General features: G+C 40.6%; 1 protein-coding gene across 1 annotated transcript in view; it reads right to left on the bottom strand.

The window, feature by feature from the left end:
- Positions 1 to 983: 983 nt before the first annotated feature.
- Positions 984 to 16,601, bottom strand: part of nudcd1 (NudC domain containing 1) — a 28,324-nt gene continuing 12,706 nt past the window's right edge. Inside the window, exons 6-10 of the mRNA XM_018750239.2 lie at positions 11,713 to 11,920; positions 10,039 to 10,183; positions 8,963 to 9,088; positions 4,192 to 4,351; positions 984 to 2,574 (exon numbers count right to left, since the gene is read on the bottom strand). Coding sequence (XP_018605755.2) covers positions 2,288 to 2,574; positions 4,192 to 4,351; positions 8,963 to 9,088; positions 10,039 to 10,183; positions 11,713 to 11,920 — 926 coding nt within the window. The 3' untranslated portion in view covers positions 984 to 2,287. The remainder of the gene's footprint in view (positions 2,575 to 4,191; positions 4,352 to 8,962; positions 9,089 to 10,038; positions 10,184 to 11,712; positions 11,921 to 16,601) is intronic.

The raw sequence follows: 16,601 nt of genomic DNA, 5'->3' as shown, positions 1-16,601 counted from the left end.
TGTCTGTTTTAAAAGTTCTATACTTTTTTTGCAAAATGCGCTTTTTTATTTACCCTGAGTTGCATGTCACTTTGGAGAAAAACATCTGCTAAATAAAAAATGGAAATATAAGTGAAAAGGATGAAAACAAATATATTGGGGGGAAAAATACCTCAAATGGATTCATATCCCTTTTTTTAAAATTCCCCTTCAAAACGAAAGCAAGGTGAGATAACATATGAACCTGAATATGAATGGGAAAGCTGGTAGCATAGTGGTTAGAGGTGTTGTCTTTCAACCCAAAGGTTGCACATTCACACTCACCATCCAGCTGTAGGACCCTTGAGCAAGGTACTTACCTGAAATTGCTCCAGTAAAACTACCCAGCCGTATACATGGGTAAATAAGTTTAGGTATATTAACATTGTAAGTTGCTTTGGAGAAAGTGGTGAATAAATATGAATCAACTAATTGTTTTCTTTTAACCTTCTGTGGGGAAAAGTCATGAACTTTCACAACAAACCACCCTCCAGGAACATTGGCAGCATGTCCTACTGATACAGACATGGATGTGTCCCAATAATTAAATATGAAAAAGAAGAAAATACTTTGATACACAACCAGTAATGTAATTACCAATTACTTTCAGTAGAAAATTACTGTGAAGAACAAAGACTCCGTAACAGTAAGTAACTTAAAGACAGCCTGGATTAAAAGAGTCTGGAATAGATGAACATTTCAGATGTGCCCAGAAGTGTTACACGCAACATATGCTTTTGTTACCTATATGAAGAGTTTGACATAAAGCAACATTATTGCAGTTATATCAAATTTCATGATATACAACCAAGACCAAGCTGGGGATGGGATGAGGGGAGGGGTCTTCCTGGACTCTTAGGTTGCTTTAGTTACTTCACTGCTTTCATGTCACTTCCCCAGGAGAAGTACAACAACACTATGTTAATGTGACATTTGCTCTTCAACACTTGAAAAACAGACATATATTCTTTCGGCTTCTTTATTTTTTGCAAGCATTCAGGTGACTACAATCAGGACTAAACCCTCAAACACATGAATGTCACAGAACTCTCAAATAATTTTAGTGAATGCAGTGAATACTCGTAGCCTGTATGGAGTCTGTGTATGTGTGGGCTGTGTAATACATCTTCCTTTGTACTGCCTGAGAGTGTGAAATGCCACAGAGAACACAGCACTACCAGGATGTGGGGCTGGCTCCCTTTCTCTGAGGGCCCGGGGAGACGGAAAATGAATCTGAGGCCATTAACGGTTGTTATTAATGCATTTCCGCTCTCTTCATTATTCTTCCTCTATTCCCATCCAACTGAGAAAGTACAGAAAAACAGAAAAAAAAAACTATAATATTCTGATCCAGGAATTGAACAAAGCACAGCAAATAAGGGAACATCCATGAAGCAAACCAAATGCAAACAAGAGGGGAAAAAAAAAAAAAGGGAAAAAAAAGCTTTTAGATCAATACTCACTCCCCACTGTGCTGCTGCAGCTCAGTGTTCAAGAGAAAACACATCAGGCAAGACTTATCGCTTCTTTTTTCTCCACTCATTAATTTGGTCACCACATAATTAGATAAAACGTACACACTGATCCTTAATCTTGTACCCCGAAGGATGCTAAGACAAAAGTTTACATGACTTTTATGTAACTGATACATTATTAACATCTGTTAAAATAACACTGTAAAAATGCATTTTTCCCAGGGTAAATTTCAGTTATAAGACCAGTAAGTTAAATGCCTCATTGTTAATGTTAAACAACATAACGTACTCAAGCCCATTATGTAGCTCTTCAATGTATATCTCATCATGATAAATAGCAGAATGTAACAAACCTTTGGAATTTTGTTCATATTAAAAATAAAAAATAAAAAAAAAAAATCACATTTTGTGGCGAAAGGAACAGCCACACGTTAGACGGATGAAGCCTACAGTTAGGTGATGACTGAGCATGTGCACTACATTCCATTCATCCTTAAATACATTCTAAATTTGTATTTCCTGAGAGCAAAATTATAGTACAATGGGTTTGGCTGCTATGTTGATAACAGACGCATCGGAAACAAGCACGTTTTGGAAGAAATCAGGAAAAGTATGTGTCTTATAGATGAAAAATTCCAGCCAACGGAGAACGATTCTTTTACACTTACCACGAACAGTCTGCACAATAAAGGAAACACAACTGCACCTGTGAAAAAGGCCTTTATCTGCACAGTTCAATGGGAGAAGAGGTATTCGTACATCACATGCTGTCAATTTATGAGCCGTATTTGAAACTAATTATTAACCTTCAGCACAAACAGGTGGTTCGAGGTTAAAACGAAGAGCCTTTCGTTGGTGGCTCGGAAGCCAAGAACGCTGTCGTTTGAATCCAGGCTGGCGACTTGTTGCTTGGCAACCTGTCCCACCTGCTTGCCCTGCTTGCGATTGAAAAGCACGGTGTCCATGGGCAACGGCTGCCTGTATATGAACACCCGGCGCAGACACTCGCCCAGGGCTGCATAGGAGAAGTTTGGTGCACAGGTGGAGAACTTTTTGTCACGCTTCGAGGCCTGAACGTAGCCTAAAAATGAAGGAAAATCAATACAATAGTTACAGTCGCTAGTCAAGATTCAATGAAAATGTATCTAGTGCCAGAATAGAAAAACATATGGCTCTGAATGAGTGATGTTTTCTATGAAATTACTGAAAAAGAGCAACCTTTTCTGATTACTTATTAAAGAGCTTAACATCAGTTAAACTGTTTTATTATCTAGAAACATAGTTCTTTCACAAATTACTATTAAACAGGTCTGCCTTACATTAGACAGATCTTTACTTTTACAGCAGTGAAGGTAAACTCTTGTGATTTAAACTGAACATTTAAGAAAAATAAAAACAGGCACAGTATACAGAGGATGGAAGACTGAACTGAGCAAAATTCATTTCCCAACGCTTTTGTATAAATGTTATTATGGTTAATAAAATTAAAGAAAATTCTCATCCAAACGTACATAAATAACAGGTTTACATCTGTTACAAATGAGATTTTCTGGTTATGGACCACTAACTTAAATGGTTATAAAACCATTAATAATAAAGTTATTAGTAGTGTTATTAAACATTGCAAAGATAGGTACACTTATTTCACGACAGATACAGTTGCAGGGATGACAATTTGTAAGTCCATTCCAGCTGTATTATAAATCCCTCATTTGAGTTGCAAATATACTAACAGATAAAGAATCTAACCAGAGTTTATATTTCAAGATAATATAAAATTTAAAACACTGTATTGTGAATAACTAAATTCAGTGTCCCACACAAATTTCCAGTCAATGTGGGAATAGTGTCAGCATATCTATAGGAATGGAAAAAATGACACAAACATTTGCACAAATGGTGAAAATCTATTAATGATTCACTAGATTTGCTAAAACAACATGATGACAAAATGCTGTGCATACTCGACTGCCAAAGTGCAACCCTGTATATGTGGTGTGGAAACTATGATTATACACCGTTAGTAGTGTATCTAACAGTGTAAGTCACTTTGGTGAATATGGCGTGTGGTCTGATAACACTGCATAGAGTTCATTGGAAGTCGCTTTGGAGAAAAGCGTCTGCTAAATAAATAAATGTAAATGTGCATATGGACTACAGAGGTAAACAGATAAATTACGGTTTCCAAACGAAAAACAAAGCAACACTAAAACAGCCACTTGTTCTGCCTTACACATTGGGCCAGATGGGAAATTTTACACTTGTCCTTTTAACATCTATAAAACATGAGTATGAGTGTCATTCAAGACTGAGTGACAACTATGAGAAATAATCATTACTAGATGATGGAGGGCAGGAAGACTTCAGTAAAAATGCTTGTATGTCCGTTTGAGGCTACATATGTACCTGGCAGCAGAGGATCTTGGCAAAAGAATCAGGATGCATTTCACTAATGAAAATGGCCTAATGATGGTGCTTGCAGAGAATTAGAACAGACACCTGTTCTATCCAACAGCAGAGGGGTTGGGTGCAGCATACAAAAAAACCAATTCTGGGGGCTTACGGAAAGAATTCTTCCAAATTACGCTACATCTCCAGAAAAGGAACTGAAAAACATGCCTCTAAAACCATTAACTCGTTGTTACCCAGCAATCCACAGCACACGGTGGAAAGACTGCTGCGGTCATGCCCTGCTTACCGAGAGCATTGAAGGTGGCAATGTGCTCCCACATGTGGTCGGGCTGCTCGGGGTGTGGTTGCCACAGCAGGGCGTCCACGTCATGGCGCAGGCAGAAGCAGGGCATCTCCGAGGGGTCGATGGCCACCGTGAAGAGGTACTGGTGGCTGCCAAGGTTCACCTGTCCCAGCAGAGCGGAGGAAGAAGCCTTTCAAGAGACAATCTCCTGGATATGAAAAGAACTAAACAGCAATATTCACTGGTCCATATTAACTGAAAATCGAGGAGCGTAAACTCCTAAAAAAAGTCTATTAGGTGTAAGAAACATGATTTTCTCTTAATTTGACAGAAAGAAGAACGCTCTTCACTTAGGATAAACAGCGCTGACATACGTGGCGCGCGCACGCACACACGAACACACGCAAACGCGCACACAGACTCTGAATAAGTTTTCCGTCCGCAGCTTTTGCAAACACAGAAAGAGCTGAAGCCTGATAAAGCAATAACTCCATTAGAGCGCAAATGATCCTGATTATGCCAGTCATTTCACTTACAATTATGAGGTGACATCTGAGTCACTCTGATAACCTTTCGGAGTTTATTAAAGACTGCGAAAAAGTCAAAAGAGAACTGAGAAGGGAGAACAGCAGAGCAGAGTCACCACTCTGTCGCCGGTCTTCGATATTATGGAGTTCTTAATTATAACAAAAACAGATAAAATATCAAAACGTATTCATAATAAATTGCTTAATTAAAAAAAAACTGATCAAGAAAAGCAAACACAGAGTATGTCAATTTAAATTCAATTAAATGTTGTATTCTGAATCTGGTCACCAAAACCTGACATTGCCTTCCAAACTCCAATGGTCAGGTATGCCTGGAACATAAAACCACACACCGCAAACAAAGCAGTTCTGGCCCATTCTCAGCATTGGTATTTCAGCAAAAATAAACGTGACAGCGTGTAGAAAGCCGCGTTCAATCCCGCAACCAGTCCCGCATCCAACCACACAAGTGTTCGGCTTTGCTGACAGACACATGGCCCAATACTCATTAGTGCAGCAATGATCGCCTGGCAAACCACTGTACGCCTTCGCAGGGACAAAACACAACATTCAGGCCACCTCATTCCACCCTCTGACTCTTCTATATCTGTGATGACACACTGAGCATTCTGTCCCACACCTCACTACTTATACCCTCATCTGCCTAAATTGACACATTTAAGAGCTCTCAATTTGTCACTAACATACCATAAACCTCAAGCAACTGCTTTTATGTGACTATATTGTGACTAACTTGACATTTCAAAAATGGAGAAAATGCCTTTTTATTAACATATGACAAGACAATTTCTGGGAAGAGCTAGGTTACAACCGCTGAGTCAACAGAGTTGTGTGCTTGCAGCAATTCTGAGATAACTGGCTGTCTTTTAATTCAGAAAACATTTACACAGATTTTTACCCTATTTGGTGGACAGTGACCTTGCCATCCTGGAGGACCACTACTATTGTTGGTCTCAGCCAAGGCAAGACAAACAGTGTTCAGCACCACCAGTCTTGCAAGATGGGATGTGGATCTGTGTGTCAGGGCTTTACATTTAATTATTAATAACCATCTGTCCAATGCAGGGTCACGGTGGATTGGATCCTATCCTGGAATTATAGGGTGTTAGACCAGGTACATGCATACTCATTCACTCACTCACACACACACCATACAAGGACAATTTAGAGTCACCAGTCTACTTGAAATACAACATGATTGGACCCTGGAAGGAAACCAGCACAAACCAGGGGAGAACATGCAAACTCCACACTGAGCTGGATTCAAACCCGCGTCTGATCACACAGCCCAGGAGCTGTGAGGGACCAGTACTACCTACTGCACTACTACTCCATAATAACCCACAAACTAAATAATCTTTGAGAAAGATTAATCTTCTGCTGTGCTACCGCATTATAAAGTAGATTTATACATTCTCCACTTCAGCATGTGCCACAGTGAGTATAATGTCCACATGATTGGCGCAGTCTAATTGGCGCAGCCACTGTGTTATTATTGGGGTGGAACATCACCCATGTCTGGCTACCACATCCGAAGGGTTCAAAGCCTTTTTTGCAGCGGTTCCTCCGGGAACAAGCCAGTTAATCAAGGGACACTTTTTAAATGGCTGCCCTTAACACGGCCGCCTCATTATTTTAAATGCCTCCCCGAGTTGCTCCCTCTGCTCGCTGGGATTAATGCGGAGAGGCTGAAGGTTTAAATGCTACAGAGAGCATAAATAATGATCACAACTAGTACTTGTTTAAAACCAGGAGGCGATAAATCATACTCTTTACAGCAGCAGTGCAATATCAGCGGAAGTCCTGCTGTTCCAGGTATGTGAATTACTCGTGTATACCTGTCAAGAGTCTTCCAAATTAATGACATCTTGCACTCCTGGACTTTCAGCGTGTGAAAAAACATCCTCAGTGAGTCTTCACCAAGTGTTTAAGGAGTGCTGTAATGGTGGTTGTTAAAGGGATGGTCATTAATGATGCAGGACTGCTGCCATTTTTCGGAAAGCAAAAATCATTAAAAAGTATCTAGGACACATACAGGTTTCAGATTTATGGTCATTGCAGCCATCAGCAACACGTCTGGTCTTCCTTGCATGATCACGAATTGCATCTGACCCCAATGTTCTGTGAAAACCAGTAAAAAAAAAAAAACTCCCCTTAACAGAAAAGCAGTACGAGAACAACGCACTCACACTTTCTCTGACTGTTGTGTTGGGAAGAACCCTTTGTATACCGTGTACTATCGACTCCTACGCAACACAGATAACCAAAAGGACTCAATAGCTGCTAATTAGTAATACCGCATAGCAGCGCTGTTATCTCACAGCACCTGGGTGGTGTAAGAGGATGAGGGTTTGATCCCTGCTCGGTCTGTGTGGAGTTTGCATGTTCTCCCCGTGACTGCGTAGGTTTCCTCCAACAGTCCAAAGACATGCTGTTCAGGTTCTCCCATAGTGTGTGAGTGACAGAGAGAAAGTGTGTTCACTGATGTATGGATGAGTGACCCATTGTCAGTACTGTATACAGCAGCGTAAGTCACCTTGACGAATGAGGTGTGGGCTGATAACACTACATAGTGTTCACTGGAAGTTGCTTTGGGGAAAAGCATCTGCTAAATGAAGTAACGTAACATAATAGTTAGACAGCAGAAGTGAAATACCCCAAAACGCTCTCAAATTAAAGCTCCTGTTTCTCACCTCCTAGAACTGAGTGGGTTTTAGAGCCTTTAGGAATAGCTTCCTGTGGTCTGTCTATGCAGAATAAGCCATTTGCAAGTTATGTTCCCACGACATTCAGGTGTGATGGTCAACACATGCACGAAGATTTGGCTTAGATTAGCTCAGCTCAGCAGGCCTGGCAGCCCAGATGCTGCTCTGTTACTCCTCTTTCTCCAAAGAGCCATTTGACTCAATGTAGTTACTGATGCCCCCCATTGTCAAGACGTTCTCTTACAGGGTCTGGGCTTGCCTGACAACAGCAGCGGAAGCTTTAAGAACAGCAGGATTATTTCAGCCCTGCAGGGAAAAGCGGTGCAGATCCAGAGAAGGTGTAATATAATTATTTCAAGCAATTACTGAGGCTCAAGGAAATTATGCTGTAATTGACAAAACTACTAATGTTTTGCAGCTTATCTTCATCTCATTCCACCTCAACACAGGGAATGGCTGTGTCTCCAGTTGAGCCAGGTATACATTCTTTCCCCCAGGGTATGGGGTAGATTGAATCAGAGAGGAGGTGTCTGAGGAGGCCTTTAGCCTCTATGATCACTTGTAAAACCTTTCAAAGCAGCCGTTTGCCTTTAGGATGGACTGAGCCATATATCAATGGAAGTTATGAACCTCACTTATCAGTTTGGCACAATATTGAAAAAACCTGAATGCAATGAAACATTTTCTGCTTATCAGCTGTTTCAGCTTCTGCTGAACCATATTTTTTTCCAAGGCTTATGTACTTGTTTACTGAGTGCACACCATTTTCCCAGCAGCAGTACCCTTCAGTGTCACTGGGTTCGCAGCTGTTCTTATGTATTTGTTATCGATTGCTTAGGGGTCATTTATCTGGATGCTCAGAGTAACAGCTTAGTTGGGCATTGATAAGCATACAGTACTGCTTTGTGCAATGCAGTGGATTCAAGTCTCTTCTCACCAGGATCTTGGAGACACCATTTTGCTTTGCTGGAGCTTGCAAATTTGTAACGTAAAAAAATTCAATACAATAACAGGAAGGCCACAACAAGAAAATACACTAATGTAGCACAAAGCAAACAATTGCCAGAAAAGCTTTCAAAGCAAGAACTAAACCAAGAAACAAGACTATCTGACATTTTTGACACTAATTTTCATTAAAAGCCAAAGCAATTCATCTAAACCATTAACAGTTAAAAAAAATATTAGTCGTTAATTATGTATATACAGTATGTAAGTATGAGAGGTTTATATGACTCAAAAGACTTGGGTTCAAACCCTACTGTAGTAACCTTGATCAAGGTACTTACAGTAATTGATATACTCAATATTTTACAGTTGTATAAATGGGTAAATCATCAAAAGTAGATAGTATAGAAAGCAAACATTATATGCGGTCTTGGAAAAAGATTAGGGCTAGATAATTAAATAAATAAATGCAATAATAAAAGTAAAGAAAACAGAAAATCCCAAAAAGGTCCAATGTTCCTGCAGACAATCAGCTGATGATACCCATCCAATTCCATGTCTGTTAAAAATCCTCACCACATGGGTGGGCTTCAGCGTGGTCCCATCAAACCGCGTCAGGCTGGAGCTGTCCTCGGGGAATATATCGCATTCTTCCAGCTCTTGGGAATTGCAGGGTGGTTTTTCCTTCTCTGGATTGGGATTCTAATAGCGGAATACCATAATAAGTGAACTGCATCAAAATCATCTTGATAATATACTGTCCTGAATTCATATGGATGTGAAGGACAACACTGGTCCTGAAGGACTGCTGGGTATGAGGATTTTCCCGTTTCTCAACTGTGAATTGCTTGAAAGTAGAAATTAACTGGACTGGAAGTGACCTGACATGGTGTAAATCAAGTAATAATTAAAATGTATTTTCCAGAATTTGGAGAGAGGCAGCTCTGCTGAAACAACAACAACACTGGGTGGCACGGTGGCACAGCGAGTAGCGCTGCTGTTTCACAGCACCTGGGCGGTGCGAGAGAACGTGGGCTCGATCCCTGCTCAGTCTGTGTGGAGTTTGCATGTTCTCCTCATGTCTGTGGGTTTCCTCTGGGTGCTCTGGTTTCCTCCCGCAGTCCAAAGACATGTTGTTCAGGTTCACCCATAGTGTGTGTGAGTGATGGACAGAGTGTGTTCCACTGATGTATAGATGAGTGACCCAGTGCAAGTAGTGTATCTAGCAGTGTAAGTCACCTTGTTGTGCTGACAAAGGTGTGTGGGCTGGTAATACTACATAGTATCCATTGAAAGTCGCTTTGGACAAAAGTGTCTGCTAAATAAATAAATGTAAACATTGGCTTCCCTTCTATTAAGTCTAGAAGTTCAAAATGAGTTGGGCTCTGAACACCCTTAACTGTCATAAAGATGGAAATAAATGAATCCAGTGGAATCACTCTGAGGTTAAAATTGCATGAAAAAGTAATCTGAAAAGACACTGGGCAACCAAAATCCTCAGTGAAAAAACTATGCAGAAACAATGCTAGAATTCCTACCAGTTGTATGCAGTGCGTATAAGCATCATTACCTTCTCTCCTACATTTACTTTCTTGCTAAGTTAAGGCTGGTAGGGGGTTCATAGGTAGTTGTGTGAAGAAAACATAGCTCACCAGGTCCTCTGCTGTCAGGTGGTTCAGTCTCTCGTGGAGAAGAGCGGCCTGCTCCTCGCTCACCAGCATCTCCCCCCTCCGGTCACCAGGGACCAGTTCCGGCCACATGGCCCCCTTGTTCCTTTTCTGCAAAGAAATTTCTAGGCTGGGGAAGAACACAGGAAGAGTTTTTTTTTCTTTTTTTCTTTTTCATGCACCCCCCTCTCCTGCACACCTATTACTACACACTAGAGCCTTAGGCTGCATTTGCTGGCATTCCATTGATCGTGACCGTTCAGAAGAATCCTGTACATCCATACAACACACAAATTTGCAGGATATTTTGCAGTCTGCAAGTTATATCAACTCTGGTAAGAATCCTCAAGACCAAACTTCACCTTACAAAGGTTCAAAACTTTTATGGAGAAAACCCATTCAGAACATAATTGACAAGGATTGTGTTTAAAAGCAGCTGAAGTGCATTTATCACCACAGGAAAACACCTGAAATAATTACCATTTGTTGGATGTGAGAAAATAGGCTATCGATATATAAAGCAAACAAATACAAGCTGTGAAGTTACATCCACTTTGTCCGTAAAACCACAAACCACGCAGTGAAATACAGCATGAGAGGAAAAAATACATAGAAAGCATCTTCTTTGTGGCACTTTTGATTTTCTTTCCACTGTCCTCTGCATCAACAATCCTCAAGTCGCGTTTCTTTGAGCATTATGTGACGTCCACATGAATCAAACTAATTGGACATTGGCTCGACAGAGCCTAAAAGAGCTCTCGTATGTCAGCCGGAGCCTGAATATTTTACAGAAATAAGGACGGGGAAAAAACCCCTCCTCTGTTATTAGAAATATTGATTCATTATTTCTCGTCAACCGCAGCAAGGAACGAGCACAAACACTTGAGGAAGATTAAAAGAGGCAACTGGAGCTTTTAACTAAGTCAAGGAGCTGGAGCCAGCCCAGCTGAAGTGCTCCCAAAAACAGTGAGCGTAACACCATGGGGTTTAATCTTCTAAACAGGCCGTTCTGGAGGGCAGCTGAGTATGAACGAGTGGCGAACTTGGGTGTGAAAGAGGGGCATGATCTAGTCGTAAGGAAACAGGAAAGGGGTCCCAGTGGCCATACTGAGGCAAACAGAAAGAGCACAGATGAAAGCTTCTTGCTGGTGCATCACATGACACACAGCACCATCTACATTGCAAATGGAGATGTAAGAGGGGTTTGGAGGACAAGAACATCCAGCGGCCTGATGTCTGTCACACACAGAGACTCCGTCATATGCACAAAGACACACTCTCACAAGCTGACACGAGTTTCCTGCTGAGCTCTATTTGTGGCACTGGCTTGCACATGTCCCATTCTGTGGAGTGAGGGTCATCTGGAAATCCTGCCGAGATGCAGAAGCAAATCTGTGCTGGGAAACTGTGTGAATTGGAACACATCTTCACAAGCCAAGACAGCCTCACCTGCCACTTTCCAAAAGTGACTTCGGGCACCAGGAGGAGGCATCGGCTTTAAAGTTCCCTTACTTTCTCATCACACCACCTAGCGAACCCAGCTGCCCACTGTTTGTTTTAACAGAGGGCCGTTCTATGAAGAGACCACTGGGTACCTTCAGGACGGTATCTGCCAGAAATCAGCATCCAAATAAATGTTGCACTTCTGACACTACTCACCTCTTATTGTCCTTGAGGATCCATGTGCTGGCCTCCGGGTCCACCAGTGAGTGCAGCTGCCCCTCTATGAGGGGGCTGTAGTTTTGCACCCCGACCATTATGTGGTCGGCAGACAGCTGGAACATGACCCCGTCTTTGGTTGTCCCTTCAGGCAGACGTATGGACACTGTGATGTCTTCTGCTGTCTGCTGCCAAAAATAGATGGGATCTGAAAGGAACACAATCTCCATCACTTGCATGCACACAGGATATACGTAGTTTATAAATGCATTATTTTCACTGATAAGAGGAATAACACTTCCAGGACAAAACAGATGTTTCTCAAAAGCAAACATCACCACAGAATGTCCAACAGTAATCATTATCTCCAGTAACATTTCCACACATGATCCTAAGCAGTTTTTGCTGATTCTCTCTTTTAAACACACAAAGAAGGCAAATTAAAGACTATTCAGGCCATCCAAAAGGCCAGCTATTCTTGAGTCCGTTACAGAATTTAAAAAGGGATTTAAAAAAAAAAAAGTCACACTATAAAAGACATAATTACACGAAAATACCCTAACAGACAATTAAAAATTTCCTTCTGAACATTTCTGGCATTTGTATAAAGTAAAGATTACAGGCTACAACTAATTAAAATACTGAAGACCAAATGTATCGTTGTTACTTCTCGACTCAGTTTAGTTTCTTCCTATCAGCACATGTCTTTTAGAGCAATTAACGTGGCTTTATGGAAATGTCACAAAATACTGTTGCTGGATCTCAAGCAGTGCCAGAAGTGTCCAAATATGTCTTACTTCATTGATTGAACCTGTTTCCGAAATCGTGGAAAAAACTTTTTCAACAGCCAGGCATATTTTCATGTCATATATTCAGCTCTGTTGCACTAAATGTCACTGGTACTGTAATTAGTTTGTGCATAATCTAGCTATTTAACACTGGCTTATTTTTGTTTGTGACACTAGGTGTCTGAACTGAATGCAGTCAGTGTTCAACAGGTGATCAGTAGCTAATGTGGTCCGGAGCCTTGACGAAGAATAAACGTAACATCAGAAACATTTTTCCAGTTATGTATATTTACTTAGCTGATGTCTTTGTCCAAGGTGACTCACAATGTTACATGATCAATTTTACAAGTAGTTGTTCATATAAACAGCATGATATTCTTACTGTACCAATTCAAGTAAAATACCTTGACCAAGGCCATCTCAACCTCCAAACTCCAAGGCAACGGCTCTAACAACTATGCCACCCGTTGCCCAATTCATTTTTCCAGTAAAAGTTTAGAAGTTGATTTTGGACAAGGCTGCAGCAGAATTCTTGACCAGGTCCCAATTCAGTGACAAGAGTTAAGCCAACTTGCAAAAATTGCTTTAGTAACTATAACAATTAGCAGCAGATAAAATAACTGAAAGTAGTTCCGCATTTTAAATTGCATTGGACAGGCGCCAGCTATATTTAAGCCGATTAAGGTACACAGCAGGCTGAGAACTGACAGCAATTCAATGTTGACTGATGAAAGTTTCCATAAGCCACACATGAAATAGAGTTTGTTTGAAATCATTTCAAATTGCTTTATAGGATGATGAAGTTAATGAAGCCAAAGTCACATGAAAACCCCCATATTACTCCACCCTCCGTTCTAGTAAGCAGACTGGACTTGTGCGTCTCGGTGTGTGCGAAGGAATGACCTGATATGGCGCTGAGTGCCTTGGGGGCCACCGCGCTCCCAGTCACCTGCTCCTGTCCCCTATCTAAGGAAGCAAATCCCTGTGTTCCGTGTAACACATGGGGCACTGGGGGCACAGATGGGGCACTCTGACACGCTCATTAAAAACCTGAAGCACTGGACTGACGCATAAACAAAGGGATGTACTGTGTGTGGATGTATCTCCATGAACATGCCTGTGTAGATGTGCCTCTTTCTGTGTGTATTTGCATATGTTTTGTGAGATGGAGCAAGTGAGCAGTGTGAGAGTGTGCGTGACGCAGTGTTTGTTTAGGACACCGTGCCTTTCAGTTTGAGTGTATCAGGGCTGCTGTGGACTGAGAAGCATCTATGATCCTACTCCTCCTCCCCCCACTATCATTCCCTCTCTTGAGAATCATACCAACACAATTCTCATACCATTCATAAACTAGGGCACTAATGCCTGGCATATTCATATGGGAAACGCATCCTTTTCTAAACGAAAACAAAATCCGCATCCGCGTACTGGCCAATGGCTCAAGCTCGCACGAGGGCTGAAGAACGAGGGGGGTTGTGATGGGGAGGCGCAATGCGCAGCTCACTCTGCCAGTGCCCAAACAAGAAGGCTAAAAACAGGTGGATGCTTTCCCTTCGTCGTCAGGTTCCTCATCTCCATACGACTCAGTGAAGCATTCTGCTTCTTGACAGCCTATATAAAGCCTTTTCTTCTCTTAGCATCGTACGAAACAAAAAAGGCCACGTGGGGGACAAGGAAAAAACATCCAACATTTCCTGTAATGCACTCCAGCTTGGCAAGGAATTGGATATTTATTATACCACCTGCTTACAAATCCCATGCTGTGGTCGTGGAAAAACACGAACAAACAGGAAAAAAAGTACTATATAATCATATGTATATACACATATACATACAGGGAGTATTATATTACTATATGTTCCATATTCTGAGTGGGTGTATATGGAAGTGGACAAATGAGCAGTGGAAGAAGGATGTATAACTGAGGAGTGTCCTTCAGCAAACAGTCAGCACTCCATCACTCAGGGCTCGTCACAAATCAAAAACGAAACAAAAACAGACTATGGAATGGATGACCGGCACCACCTACGACCCAATGGATCACCTGCCTCCTGAATAGAACATGAAACCAGACTTAATTGATGTTTTATTAAGCAAATCACTCCTTAAAAAAGCTCCATTCCGCACTTTTGCTTTTCTTGTCACTTTTGAAAATTGCTGGAAGGCGTTTGCAGCGAGCTGTCATTCTTTCAACTGATCAGGAATGAAAAGGCGACAATTTATTGTCAGTATTAAACAGCGGGTCACATCTTTCGGGCTGCTTTCAACCTCAAACAGATCTGCTCTGTCACCAGGTGTGCGTGCCATGTTCTACTGTCCCAGCCCTGGTCTGGGACAATCGGATGGCAGCCGATCGTCCGTCTGTTTCAAACTTCAGCGTGCGTCTAATGCCACTAAGGTAGGGCAGTGCAGTCTGAGGCTTTCAGTTCAAGTGTCATGTGCTAGACCCAGGATAAACAATCTACAGATACTTCTGCATACGATATCAACCTGAGTGTCAAAGCTTAAATATATTAACTAGATTTTGATTTTTCTAATGAAGATGAAACAAATAAGTAAAATAAAAAAAATAATAATAATCATATGACTTACTAGTTTTCCAGGACTTTCTTTAACCCTCTTTATATGTTTAAGATTTTTCTCATATTTAGTCCTGAATTTATTTAACCCACTCATAACGTGAAATGGTAAAACTCATGACGTCCAAAAGATATTTAAAACTTTCCACGGGGCATATTCTTATGTGAACAGTATGAAACCAATGAATAAATCTCAACTGTGGATTATTATCAATATGTCCACAAAGTAAATAAACTGCACTGAATTTATCCATTACTTCTCTATAAAGCCTGAACTTCGAAGGCTGTTGTAGCTTTATGAAATTAGATTCCTGCTGTGGTTTTCCTGAAGCCTTATTACACTTTATACTGTGTAGTAAGTTTGATATTTCTTGATACATAAACAAACAGCTGCCAAGACGAGCAATGTCAGTGCTCTTCCTGATCCGGCATCATTTTATTTGAGGTCCTCCATTCGGATTTTCTTTACTGGTGTTTCTATGGTTACAACAAGTACATTACTATAAAACAGCTCCAGCTTCCTGGTGGTCAAAAGTAGTGGGCCTAATGAATGAGTACAACATTAAAATGGAGAAACACTTGGAATCAATGCAGACCCCTCACTGTCAAGTGGACCAGAGCTTACAAAGGCAGTGATAAGACATTAAATTCAAACAGAAACACACTGATGCACACACACTGCTGTTTTGAATATATGAATAAATAAAGTGAACACAAGAGGAAAAAAAGGAAAATACTGCAATACTGACTAACCTTAACAACCTTGCAGAGGTCTATTCAGTCCAACTACAAAGCAAAATGTCACAAGAATAGAAACCAATAAAAAAATATCATATTTGGACCAGCACAGGCAGTTTCATTTAAACAAAAAAGCTATAAAAAGACATGCTATGTTGTCATTTCCTGAAAACTAAAAAATTCTGTGCTCACTTCATCTTACATTTTCTGAATTTCAATATTGCAAAATACTAATCTCTTCCCACATGCTCAGCACCCATTTTAAATGTCAAAAAACAACAAACTCAGACAAACATGGCAGGAAAAAAGTAAAAGGATGTGAATTTATTACAAAACCTACAACTGAAGAAGGTGAAGGAACAACACGGTAAACATTAATTTTTTTTAAGCCAAGGGCAAATGCCAGGATAAGCCTCATACTAAAACCAAAAAGGATTTTGTCACCTTTATTAAGAGCCAACAGTCCTAGAAAGTGCTCTCAAGCATCACTGCTGAGATTAAGGTGTTGAATGTTTCTAACTAGAAGAATCTCAACCAGAATTCAACAGTATCTGATAAAAACAGCTTTCAATTTCCTCACAGTAAAATATAAATGAGAAAAAAAGCTATTTTTTTAACATAGCAATAGCATTAATTGCAGCAGCAATAATTAATTTCCTAGTATGAAAATTAAATGATTAAATACTTGAAATAATAATAATAATAATGCTAGGTTCATATATTTTAGAATTACCTGTAAAGACCAAAATGAAGATGACCATACAAATACTGTATGTGATCTGCA

This window comes from Scleropages formosus, chromosome 23 (genome assembly GCF_900964775.1).
Source record: "Scleropages formosus chromosome 23, fSclFor1.1, whole genome shotgun sequence".
Lineage (NCBI taxonomy): Eukaryota > Metazoa > Chordata > Actinopteri > Osteoglossiformes > Osteoglossidae > Scleropages > Scleropages formosus.
This window is presented reverse-complemented; position numbering and strand designations above follow the sequence as displayed.